The 12,602-nt window shown below is 46.8% G+C and overlaps 1 protein-coding gene across 1 annotated transcript in view; it reads right to left on the bottom strand.

The window, feature by feature from the left end:
* Positions 1-10,571, bottom strand: part of tgfb2 (transforming growth factor beta 2) — a 106,251-nt gene extending 95,680 nt beyond the window's left edge. Inside the window, exon 1 of the mRNA XM_062972217.1 lies at positions 9,776-10,571. Within this exon, the coding sequence (XP_062828287.1) occupies positions 9,776-10,121 (346 nt within the window). The 5' untranslated portion in view covers positions 10,122-10,571. The remainder of the gene's footprint in view (positions 1-9,775) is intronic.
* Positions 10,572-12,602: the final 2,031 nt, after the last annotated feature.

Raw genomic sequence — 12,602 nt, 5'->3', positions numbered from 1 at the left:
TTGTTCTACTTCAGAAACTTTGTTTTTGTGGCTGAAACTTTGTTAAATTGGTGTGTGTGTGATATATACTGTGTATATATATATATAATATATAGTCCCTGCATAATGTGTGTGTGTGTATAGGTAAAGGTAAAGGTATCCCTTGACGTTAAGTTCAGTCATGTCTGACTCTGGGGGTTGGTGCTCATCTCCATTTCTAAGCCCAAGAGCCAGTGTTGTCCATAGACACCTCCAAGGTCATGTGGCCGGCATGACTACATGGAGTGCCATTACCTTCCCAGAAACACCCAGAAAATGGGAATTCCAGACAGGAAACAATCAGGGCCAGCTAATACCTCCCAACAAAGGATTCCCCCAGGTAGGAAGCAGCCAGGCTTTGAAGCTGCAAGGCTATTCAATGCTAATCAAGGTGACCAATTGCAACATTCACACTTGCCTCCCACAGACAAGAGTTCTTTCTCCCACCCTGGACCTTCCACAGATATATAAACCCCACTTGCCTAGCTTCGCACAGACGTCAAAACCTCTGAGTATCAGGCCTGGCAGGCAGGGAAGGGCGAGCGAGCGAAGGGAGGACAGCCGCCGGAGGAGGACGAAGCAGAGGGGAAGGGGTCTCGATCCGCTGCCTCCGCCCGCCTGGATGCGCCTTGCGAGGAGGAGGCGGAGGAAGCGGAGGAGGGGGCGGCAGAGGGAGAAGCAGAGGCAGGCAGTGAGGGAGGCATGAGCAGCGCCGCCCACGCCCCTCGCCCGCCTTCGCCTTCCGCCTCCTAAGCGACCCTCCCTCCCTCCCTCCCAGCCCCATCCTCCCCGCAAGGCTTCCGAGGAGGAGGAGGAGAGGACGCCGCCCGAAGGAAAGGAAAGGTCGGTGGGCTCTTCGGGGGAGACCTTGGGGAAGGTCGCGGGAAGGGCGGGAGGGGAAGGGGAAAAGCGCCCCATTTTCAAGAGCCACTTCGGGAGGGAAAGAGGGCAACCAAGGGGGGACCTCCCTCTCCCCCTCCTTCCCTCCTGGAAGAAGAAAGGAAAGACACGTGGACGCGCCTCCTTTCCGACGTGCGGGCCTCGCCTTCCTGGGCGCTGACACGCGAGAGCCTCCCTCCCGAAGACAGAAACCTGGCCCAGTCCTTCCTCGGTAGGCTATTGGGAGATCACCCTTGGGAGGTAATAATAATAAATTATTATCAGCTGCTGAGGCGAGGCGGCGGCGGCCATTTCCCCCCTCCGTCTTCCTCCTCCTCCTCGGCCTCCTTCCCCCTCGCCCCCTCCCATTGGCTGAGCCCGTGACGCCCCTTTTGCTGAGGGGCAAAAGGGAAGGGCCTGAATGGTGGGAGTTTGGGTGCTTTGCAAAAGCTTTTTTTTCCTAACGAAAAAAACGACGACATAACGAAAAACTGCCTCTCGCGATTCGAAACCGCGATATCCAGACGTGTGACAACCAATGCTTCAAAATTGCTTCAAAACAAACGAAAATAACGAATTAATAACGGTTAACGGGGAAAACGAATTATTTGAGCAAGCCTAATGGCCATACAGCCCGAAAAACTCACAGCAACCCAGTGATTCTGGCAATGAAAGCCTTTAACAACACATCAAGAGAATGGTTTGGACAAGGCTTTGCTTTCCATGGGCTACATTCATGAAAGTTACTTTCAGCTGAACACAGGAGTTTGGTGTCAGAATACTATGAATTTCTTAGCTGCTCTCACCAAATAGTTTCTTGTGGTCCCAGGAAAGTGGAATGGCTATCAAGGTTGTGTGTGAATATATAGCACTGGTGTGGAAAACTGATATAGTGAAATTAGTAACCCATTTTGCCACTGACATTGATATAATACTGTATTGGCATGTGTGTTGTCCTTTAAATGTTGCTGGATTATAAATCCCATCAGCATAGTCAACAGTTAGGAACGTGGAGGTGCAGTGAGCCAGTCCATTACATCTGCATGTCTGCATCCCATCCACATCGGTTACACAGTTTTTAAAATTGAGTTGCAGTTTACCAATACTGGAGGATCACACAATGTCCATACCTATAGAAAATCACATCATGTGACCTTGATTACAGAAAAGTAGAAGTTTTTAGAAACTTAGAAGAAGGAAACAGAGAACAAAACTGAACTGAGGTTTTACTGATAGATTTCAATGCCCTGAAGCAATAACAGTACAAACCTATAACAGTCTACTCAGTAATTAATCTCATTTTATGTGGTTGGGTTTGTTCTAAGGTTTGTTCTATTGATTCCCAAACTCTGATCTTCCAAGTGTTTTTGGAGTTCAGCTCCCAGAATCCTTATTGGCCAAGACAGCTGGGGTTTCTTGGAGTTGAGCTCGAAAAAACCTGGAGGACTAGAGTTTGGGAATCACTGCTCTAAGGTAAGCATCGGTTTGCAGCCTTAGAGCGCAAGCCTTGTTGGCCAAGAGCCAGCTGAGTCAACACTATGGCAGAGGAAGCTGTGCTGAATCCAAACCATTCCCAGGAAGGGATGCTAGAAAATACTTAGCATGGTCTTTGCCTTAGCCTAACTTTGTGCCAGCAGAGTGGATGTGGCTAGAAAACTTTTAGATGTGGTATAACTTGCACTTCCTTTGCATTTCTCATTATCCCTTCCCTACTCCATTTTGGCTGTTCTGCCAGCAGATATTATTCAGTAGACTACTTCTATTGCCACATTGTTCTGTTTGTTTGGGGGTTTTTTGTTCAAAATTTTAATTTTATTGTAAACAAGTGTCAAGCAAAAGCAAAAAATATCACATTAATTAGCAAAACAGGTACATTACAACATTCTAACAAATCATTTTCCTCCTTCCTTTAAAGGGCGGCCTATAAATAAATAAATAAATAAATATTATTATTATTATTATTCCTCTCACCCATGAACCCACCACCTATGACAGGTTCTCAACTTGTGGATTTCCAGTTGTTTTGTCCTACCATTCCCAGAAATCCGAGCCAGTTTACCAGCTGTTAGGATTTCTGGGAGGTGAAGGCCAAAACATCTGGGGACCCACAGGTTGCAAACCACAGACCTATGATTTTCATCACTACTCACTGTGAATCTTATCTATACATATAATAAAAGTGAAAATCTGTATATGTGTATGTGGCACAGGTTTCCGCTCACACAGCTTCCAGACTCCACAAACAGGCTATAGTTCTTAGTGCTGAGGAGCCACCAAGTCACTCCCTCCCAGCACACTGCAGGTTACAGCGAACACATCCCAGTGTTCCTTTCTCTCTCCATTTGCATGACCCAACCCACTGCTGTGCTGGCACACAGCAAACAGAAGAATTGATCAGCAATTGAACATACTGGAGAGAGAGGTTTGGGGAGAATTTACCGTGATGTATAGAAGTTGTAGGGAATGGTATGTATAGTTCACCTGTAATCTAAGAGCACTCTGAACCCCATCAACCATGGACCTGGAACTCACTTGCCACACAGACCCAACATGACCAACTTTGCATACTGGCGGGATTTGCGGGTGATTGACCTTGACATCTAGGAGTTATAGTTCACCCGTATTCAGAGAACACTGAACCCATCTGATGACGGATCTGGACCAAACTTGGCATACTGATCCAACATGGCCAATTGGGAATACTGGTGGACTTGGGAGGTGATTGACCTTTTACTCTGGGAGTTATAGTTCACCTGTATTCCATGAGCCCTCTGAAACCCAGCAATGATGGATCTGGATCAAACTTGGCACAATGACCCAACATGGCCAACTGGAAATACTGGTGGACTTGGGAGGTGATTGACCTTTCACTCTGGGAGTTATAGTTCACCTGTATTTCATGAGCCCTCTGAACCCCAGCAATGATGGATCTGGATCAAACTTGGCACACAGACCCAATATGGCCAACTATGCATACAGGTGGGGGTTGAGGGTGATTGCCCTGGGAATCTGGGAGTTGTAGTTCAACATTACCAAACTGGACTGAACTTAAGTGATTTTACCTAACATTCCAAAACAAACAATGCCTTCTTCTAATAATCCGGGCACTGCCGGGGCCCCAAGCTAGTATGTAATAAAACCTGTCCTTATAACTACTTTAGTAAATTCCCCATGCAGCTACTTTAAAGTCAACATTTATCTTTCTTTCCAAATATTCAAATGCCAGTCTGCCACATTGCTTTGTTTGTAGATCTTTGTGATCAGCCAACAATTATGTTCATAGAAGAGGTTAACGTCTGATCCTAACCCACTGTTGTCAATTGCCATTAAGACCCTAGCTTATGGCAGCCTTATTATTTAAAGACCTTAAACAGTTCTAGTCATCAATAGTTCTGATAGGTCTTGCAAACTCAGGACTCTGGCTTCCATGATTCCACTTGCATTGTCTTCTTTCTTTTCTGTTACTGCTTTTCACTTTTATCATTTTTCCCAAGGAATCATATCATCTCATAAAATGTCTAAAGTATGATAGTCCCAGGTCAGTGCTTTTGGCTTCTAGGTTTCAAGAATGAATTTCTATCAGACTCATTCATTTGTCTTTTCTGCCATTCATTGTACCCATAAAACTCTTCTAACCAGCTACAACAGGTAAATCTTTGATTTAGAAGTGCATCTTCCATGATATTTCTTCATTTGTATTTTTAGTTTCTCCTTGACTAGAGACTGGAAGACTTCGCTTTTTGAGCTATAGTACCAGAATTACATGTTGGGAACTGTAATCCTAAAAATGACCCTTCCAAGCTCTTTTCTTGATACATGCAAATTTTTATGTTCACCTCAAAGTCACTGTCTTTTTCAGCCCCTGTAGGACGATCTAGTAATAGCTCCTTGGTTTTTTATTCCCTTGGTGCAAACTTATGGCAAAACCTTAGCACAACTTCACTTTGAGCCTTAAACTAACAGCACGTGAAAGATTAATACGAATAAATTCTGAGCTAATCAGGTCCCTTCTTTAAATGTTGACACAGTATTATTTATATCCCATAAATACCTTCTTGACTAAAATTCATCCCAGGAGATTGGCACAATGCCAGAGCTATTCATATTTATGGTATTTATATAGCACAGTTGGCCAAGGATAATATTTAAGACAAAAATATGCCTTGAGATATATACAATATCTCTTTGCATTTTTTCTTCCCCCTTTAAAAAATCTCTACATTGCTAAAAATATTTAGACTGAACTTTACAAAATGTCCCACAAAGACCTATCAGGGGAATCTGTTCAGTGATATATAGTGGACTTCAAGTATAATTAGGACATATTTGTAATACTTAGGCTGTAGTCAATCACTAAACGCTAATATCTCTGTGTTAAAAAAAGATGTTTTAAAAAAAGCCCTTTGAGTGATGACTTTTTCCCATGCCTTTCACTCAATGACCTCAGTAGATTTGTGGAGATCTCCTTTCCCCTCCCACACCATTGCCTCCTTGACTAATGCAGGACCTGCAGAGTTAAAAAGTTTTAACTATGAAGGAAAGGGGGAAGAGCTATCTAGACCTGTATTTTCAATTAACTCAGGAGTGGGATCTCATTCTCTTATGATACACACACACACACACACACACACACTCACACACACGTATGCATACGCCTACACATACACATTTTTTCTTGGCTACATTTTATGTTAGAATGGCTTATCCAACCAAACATACATAACTAGACAGCAGTGGAAAAACAGTTAACCCACTTAGAGATCTTCCCAACCAAACATTAGCTCAGTAGGGCTGGCTAAATGCTAGCAGAGTTCTCAACTCTTAAACTTCTGATGCTCTCTGTTGGCGGTTACCTGCAATCTACATTTCCACTGTTTTTATTGCTGCAGACTAAGCTGATGAGAATCATAATGATGACAACAGTAGGAAGAATAATAATAGCAAACATTTTCAAAAGTTGGTCTTTCATTCTTGGGATAACACCTCTTTTCTCTCTCTGATAGTTCAGTTTGACAAAATGCAAGTCACTGGAATGCATTTATTTGGAGTCACGTCTTTATGTAGTTGAGAGTAAACTGGTGGCAGAGGATGGGAGTTTTCCTCTGCTAAAAAGAATGCCTTCAGTTAAGAATTAAGAGTTGAGAAACTTTCTCCCAGGTATCAGCAAGATTAGTGCAAGTAGGGGAGGGCTATTCTCCTTGTACTACAAATCCCAGTATTGAAAAGTAGTTCAATACGGCACTTTCCCTCAGTTCTGGATCCATGCCAGTGGGTGGGCTTCAATACAAATGCATTTGCATCTATGTGTGTATGTGTGCGCATGTGCGCGTCTGCGCATGTGCCTGCATGTGCATTTGAGTTCTCCTCTGCATGTCTCTGCCTTATTGCTACAAATTACCAGAGAAGGAGAGAGTGCTCACACATGGCAGGCTGACTCCAGCACACTTTGTAAATTCTTCCTTCCCTTAGGGCAAGATAGTGCCTTAATTACAATAATAAAAACCCCTTGCTTGCCAGGCTGTCCTCTTACAGGGATTGTCATTTAACAATTTAAAAAAAGGAGAGAAGAGGCAGCTCCCCAGCAACTGGGATTCTGAGATCTCTGGCTGGCACCCTGGGACTATTTCTAGCAAGCCTCAGCAAGCCTTAAAGCTACACCTTTGTTGCATTCAAAATAAATAGAAGAGGCTACAATTAGTAAGTCTGGGATAAAGTTACCAAGATGGCTGCATTACCCATTATAACAAGAGGTACTTGCTTTCCAGAGACATGGCAATAAAAACAAAGGGGGGATGGTGGGCGGGAGAAAGAGAAGAATGGAAAACAAATCAGAAAGGCAAAACATTGTAACTTGGGTACATAGTAGATTTTTTTTCTACATAAGATTTCCCATAATGACTTACATTTGAGGTTTGATTTCTGTGCATTTTTTCAACACCGCCCCCAACAAAATCAGCAATGATTAGATGTCACTGAATTTGGTAATGTAAGTTATGCATATAATATCATTCACATAACCTCAAGATGAAACTCTGACAGCACTTTACAGGTGAAGCGTCTAAGACAGCAATTCTTGGAAATGAACCCAAGTGGACACAAGGCAGATACGGTAGGATCAAACTATGAACCCACAGTCTTAGGAACACATGCTTGGAGAAAAAGCACACTGGACTCAACAGGATTTAATTCTGAGACAACATGTGCAGAATGACTTCTAGAAACTTACTAAGACAGTTCACTTAGCCAAAGCCCGGAAAAACAAAGCCAAAGCGGAACTGGGATTTGAATTCAGCTCTGCCACCTCCAATAGGAAGGCTCTGTCTCTGGACCACAGTGGCTCTTGACCAACACACAATGCCAGTGCCTTCAAGTCCTAATTTATTTTTCAGAAATGAATGCATGTAATCAGCTCCAGCTGAAACACTCAAACTGTGTCCAGGAAGCTAGACTAAAAAAAAAGAAAAGAATATTAACACTAAGAGTATCATTTTATACCTGAAAATAAGGTCAAGGGTGACAAGAATGCCAACTCCATTGAAAAGAGGATCCACATGGGCACTTCCATGACCTGTTCTTTTTTGGTTATACCAATCTAAGCAGTGAACTTTAGAAGAAATTAGTTTTTGGAGGGGAGACGCTACAGGTCTTTTTTTTTTTTTCCTTTTCCTTCCACAATACACTGAAATGAATTCCTGCATCATTGAGATAACAGATCTGCTTTAGAGGCTACCAGTTGAATTGGGAGATAGGACTACGATAAGAGAGCTGAAGAGATTTGAGCTGGGACACTGCTGAACAAAGTACACTAATCCTATTAAAGGGAGGTTTGTTGACCCAGGTGCTGGCAGAGTCCTAAAGGGGAAACTTACACTGACTGCTGGCTAAGGGCAGGATGAACTGGGCGGAGAGCGTCCAGCGAGAACAGACTGAGAAGCCACCGTTCCCACCCAGAGGAAAACTTTGGAAAGTAAACAAGAGAGAATTGGAGGATGAGAACAGATAAGAAGGCATATTAATGCCTCTGGCATCCAAAGGCACCAGGCACCGCCAAAGGTGGGGGCGAGCTGCCAGCACTGCCAGATGTCCCATAATTCTGAGATTGACCTCCTTCTCTCCCCTCCCCACTTCGTGCTTATATTCCAAAATAACTCAAAGACGTGGGAGAGACTTGGTCTAGCCCAAGAAGCCCTCTTGATCTTGGATTTCTCAAGACCAGTTGTTCTGCAAGCTTCAGAAGTAAACTGGATACACTTTGCAGATGCTCAGAGGTACTCCCTTCCAACTTAGCCGCAGTCTGGAGTTAAGCCTCAGCCAGGACACCTCCATTCCTGATAGACTTTTCACCAGGCCTCAAGAGAGATTCTATCAGGCCATGGGAATCCTACTCCACTACATTTTCCCATGGAAGGACCACAAATTCTTCCATAAAAGAGGGGACATAATAGGCAGGTTTAAATGCCTGAAAGAAGGTCACATTGAGGAGGAGGCAAGCTTGTTTTCTGCTGCTCTGAGACTAGGACACCAAGCAATTGACTCAAACTGCAGGAAAAGAGATTTTACTTCAACATTAGGAAGAACTTCCTGACAGACCTGTTGACCAGTGGAATATCCTGCCTCCGAGTCTCCTCCTCGGGAGGTTTTTAAGCAGAGGCTGCTTGGCATTTATCAGGAGTGTTGTGAAAGGCTTTCATGGCCAGAATCACTGGGTTGTTGTGAGTTTTCCAGGCTGTATGGACAGGTTCCAGAAGCATTCTCTGACGTTTCACCCACATCTATGGCAGGCATCCTCAGAGGTTGTGAGGTATATTGGAAACTAAGCAAGGGAGGTTTATATATCTGTGGAAGGTCCAGGGTGGGAGAAAGAACTCTTGTCTGTTGAAGGCAGGTGTGAATGTTGCAATTAGACACCTTGATTAGCATTGAATAGCCTTTCAGCTTCAAGGTCTGGCTGGTTCCTGCCTGGGGGAATCCATTGTTGGGAGGTGTTAGCTGGCCCTGATTATTTCATGTCTGGAATTCCTGTTTTCAGAGTGTTGTTCTGTATTTACTGTCCTGATTTTAGAATTTACCAGTATTTTTTTTTAAAAACTCTAAAATCAGGACAGTAAATAAAGAACACCACTCAGAAAACAGAGGAATTCCAGACATGAATCAATCAGGGCCAGCTAACATTTCCCAACAAATGATTCCCCCAGGCAGTAAGCAGCCAGACCCTGAAGCTGAAAGGTTATTCAATCCTAATCAAGGTGTCCAATTGCAACATTCACACCTGCCTCCAACAGACAAGAGTTCTTTCTCCCACCCTGGACCTTCCACAGACATATAAACCTCCCTTGCTTAGGTTCCAACAGACCTCACAACCTCTGAGGATGCCTGCCATAGATGTGGGAGAAACGTCAGGAGAGAATACTTCTGGAACATGGCCATACAGCCCAGAAAACATACAACAACCCTGTGATCCTGGCCATGAAAGCCTTCGACAACACAACTCACAGCAACCCATCTATCTAGAGTGTTTGGCACCGGATGGCCCTTGTGGTCTCTTCCAAATATATCATTCTGAGTGAAAGATTGAATTAAAAGTCCCGTTGTCTTTGATTATTTTTTAAGAGCCTAACAGAGAGAAAAGAGAGGATAGCTTGGAAAGGAAGAACACTCTCGCCTAACCATCGATTACCACCTGGGGTCTCTATAGGGCAAGGAACACCAGACAGAGCATAGGCAGGGTATTCTAAGGAGCGGGGGAACCACAAGCTCTCAGATCCCCGAAGGTGCCTTTCTAGGAGGGGACCCCGGAGGCCCCTATGCCCACCCACCCACCCACCCGTGCCTGGGGGCCTCTGCCCTCCCCCCTTTCACACACCGACCCGGGACTTACTGGCGTTCTGGTAGCTGGGCTTGGGGTCGATCTTGTAGACCTCCTTGGCGTAGTACTCCTCGTCGCTGCGCTCCTTCTCGCAAGTGGCGGCCCGGTGGTTGGCCTTCTCCTGGAGCAGGTCCCGGGTGCTGTTGTAGATGGAGATGACCTCCGGCGAGACCTCCTCGGGCTCCGGGTACTCTTCGGGGGGGCTGGTGAGCTTCAGCTTGCTCAGGATCTGGCCCCGGATGGCCTCGATCCTCTTGCGCATGAACTGGTCCATGTCCAGGGTGCTGCAGGTCGAGAGGGCGAAGGCCACCGTCACCAGGTCCAGGGTGAGGAAGACGCCCAGGAGGTAGCAGTGCATCGTAAGGGCTCGAGGGAACCAGAAGAAGAGCACGAGTAACGTGGAAGTATGTAAAGCAAGGCGCTGGCTCTGCTGAAGTGGCAGCGAGGTGTGAGAGCGATGGGCGCAGCTTCCTCAAAGGGGGAAACGGGGGCCAAAGGGGAGCGAGGGCTCCAGCGCGTCCCGGGTTCTTGTTCCTTCCCCGCCAGGCTCCGAGTCGGAGGAAGCGCGTCCTCTTCGAAAGAGCAGCAACAGGTTGAGGAGGAAGGGGGCTGGAGAGTCGTGGGAACCCACGGGCGAGGATGCGGCAGGTTCCGAAAAACAGGTGGCTCCCTCGACCCCACTTGGACAAATACGGCCCCCCAAAAGAGAGCTTAATATCTACTATTTACAAAAAAGAAGGGGCGGAAGGAGAGAATCCCTTTTCACCAAGGCGAGGCGAAAAGTTCTTCAGTGGCGTCTAAGGAAACGCGCTTCTTCCCCCGTGGGCTGCCTTCCCAGGCTCTCCTTCCTTCCGAGGCGACGGCACCGGCTGCTGGCCTTTTCCCCGCAGAGGATGGGGACACGTGTCGGCGCCTTTCGCGCGTGGGAACGCCTCTCAGAGGGATGCACTTTCGAGCGACTCCGACGTGCGCCAAAGCAACGGGCGGGCGGCTCTGGACGCCTTCCTGCCTTCCCTCCTTCCTTCCTTCCTTCGGGCCAGAAAAGCTCTGTCTTTCTCGCCTCTCCTGTTCTCTTTCTATCCCCTTCTCTCTCTCTATCTCTCTCTATCCCCTTCCCTCTATCTCTGTCCCGTCTCGTGGCAAAAAGCGAGCCCAACTCCTTCCTCCTCCTCTCCAACTACTTCTTCTCCTCCAACTCTTTGCCCCAACCAAGCAACCAGCTCGGGATTGAGCCCAACTCCTTCCTCCTCCTCCTCCTCTCCAACTCCTTCTTCTCCAACTCTGCCCAACCAAGCAACCAGCCAACCTCCCTCCCTTCACACACACTCTCTTTCTCTCTCTCTCTCTCTCTCTCTCTCTCGCTGTCTCTCCGGCTACTTCTGGCTTCACCACTTTTTTTCCAGGAGTTCCCCTCCTCTTCCTCCTCCTCCACAGGTTTTTTTCTTTTTTTCTGGGAGTCAACAAGGCAGAACTGCTGCTGCTGCTGCTGCTCTTTCCCCCCTCACGCTTGGTGTGTTTTGCCAAGAAAAAGAAAGAGCGGAGGGCTGCGGCTTCTCGCTGTCCTGGCCCTTCCCTTCCTTTCCCTTCCCTTCGGAGAAACTGGTCCTTTCCTTTGCCTCTCCCTTGCCCTGGCCCTCTCTGCCGCCCTGCCGCCTCCTCTTCCTCCTCCTCCTCCTCCTCTTCTGCGCCCCTTCGCTCGCCTGGAGCCGACCAGCGCCACTTTCGCCAGCAGATAGCATCACGCTCCGAGCCGGGAGAGAGAATTTATAAGGCTCGCCGCCGGGAGAAGAGGCGAGAGGCAAAGGAAGGGGGACGGCGCAGCGGCCTCCTTCCCGCCGGGCGGGTGGGATTGCCTCCTCTGCCGCGCCCCTCGCCCTCGCCCCAGCCCAGCGCCCCTCCGAGCGAGCGAGCGAGCGAGCGAGGGCAGGGCCAGGCTGCCCCGGGCTGTTGGGCGCCCCGACCCCTCCTCGCCAACACGCCTCCAAGGAGAGAGGGGCAGAGGACCACCAGTTGGAAGACCCACCCCCCCACCCCCAGGGCCAGCTGGTGGCACCCCAGGCATTCTTCTTCAAGCTCTTGAATATTGCTCAAACCAATGTCGCCATTGAAAAGAAAACCCATCGAGTCATAAAGTTGGAAGAAACCACAAGGTGCCCCATGGCTACACAGCATGGACTCATGGGAGATAAAGGGGTGTCAAACTGCATTCATTCTACACTGTAACTGACTGATTGACTGACTGACTTAGGCGATCCCTCATTTTTTTAGTACCCTGTTTCCCCGAAAATAAGACAGTGCCTTATACAGTAGAGTCTCGCTTATCCAACGTTCTGGATTATCCAACACATTTTTGTAGTCAATGTTTTCAATATATCGTGATATTTTGGTGCTAAATTTATAAATACAGTAATTACTACATAGCATTACTGCGTATTGAACTACTTTTTCTGCCAAATTTGTTGTCTTTGGTGTTCTGTTCGGCGGGCATGCTTCCAAACAAAAACTTTGCTAGGTCTTACTTTTGGGGGAGGCCTTACATTTAGCAATTCAGCAAAACCTCGACTAGGTCTTATTTTCCGAGGATGTCTTATTTTAGGGGAAACAGGGTATGATGGCCTTCCTGTGCAGTATCTTGTCCGTGGATAGGTAGGTGACCGTGGAGCCCTATTCTTGACCCGCATGTTCTTCCACAGTGAGGGCATTGGTTTTCAAACACTTTCTGCTTCATTGGGAAAAAGGCTGCACTTGCGGAGCTCAGACAGTGTTGCATTTCAGTGTCAAAGTTGGCTTTTGTGAAGAGATGGCTGCCAAGGTAGCAGAAATTGCCAACTTTTTCTAA

This window comes from Anolis carolinensis, chromosome 1 (genome assembly GCF_035594765.1).
Source record: "Anolis carolinensis isolate JA03-04 chromosome 1, rAnoCar3.1.pri, whole genome shotgun sequence".
NCBI lineage: Eukaryota > Metazoa > Chordata > Lepidosauria > Squamata > Dactyloidae > Anolis > Anolis carolinensis.
This window is presented reverse-complemented; position numbering and strand designations above follow the sequence as displayed.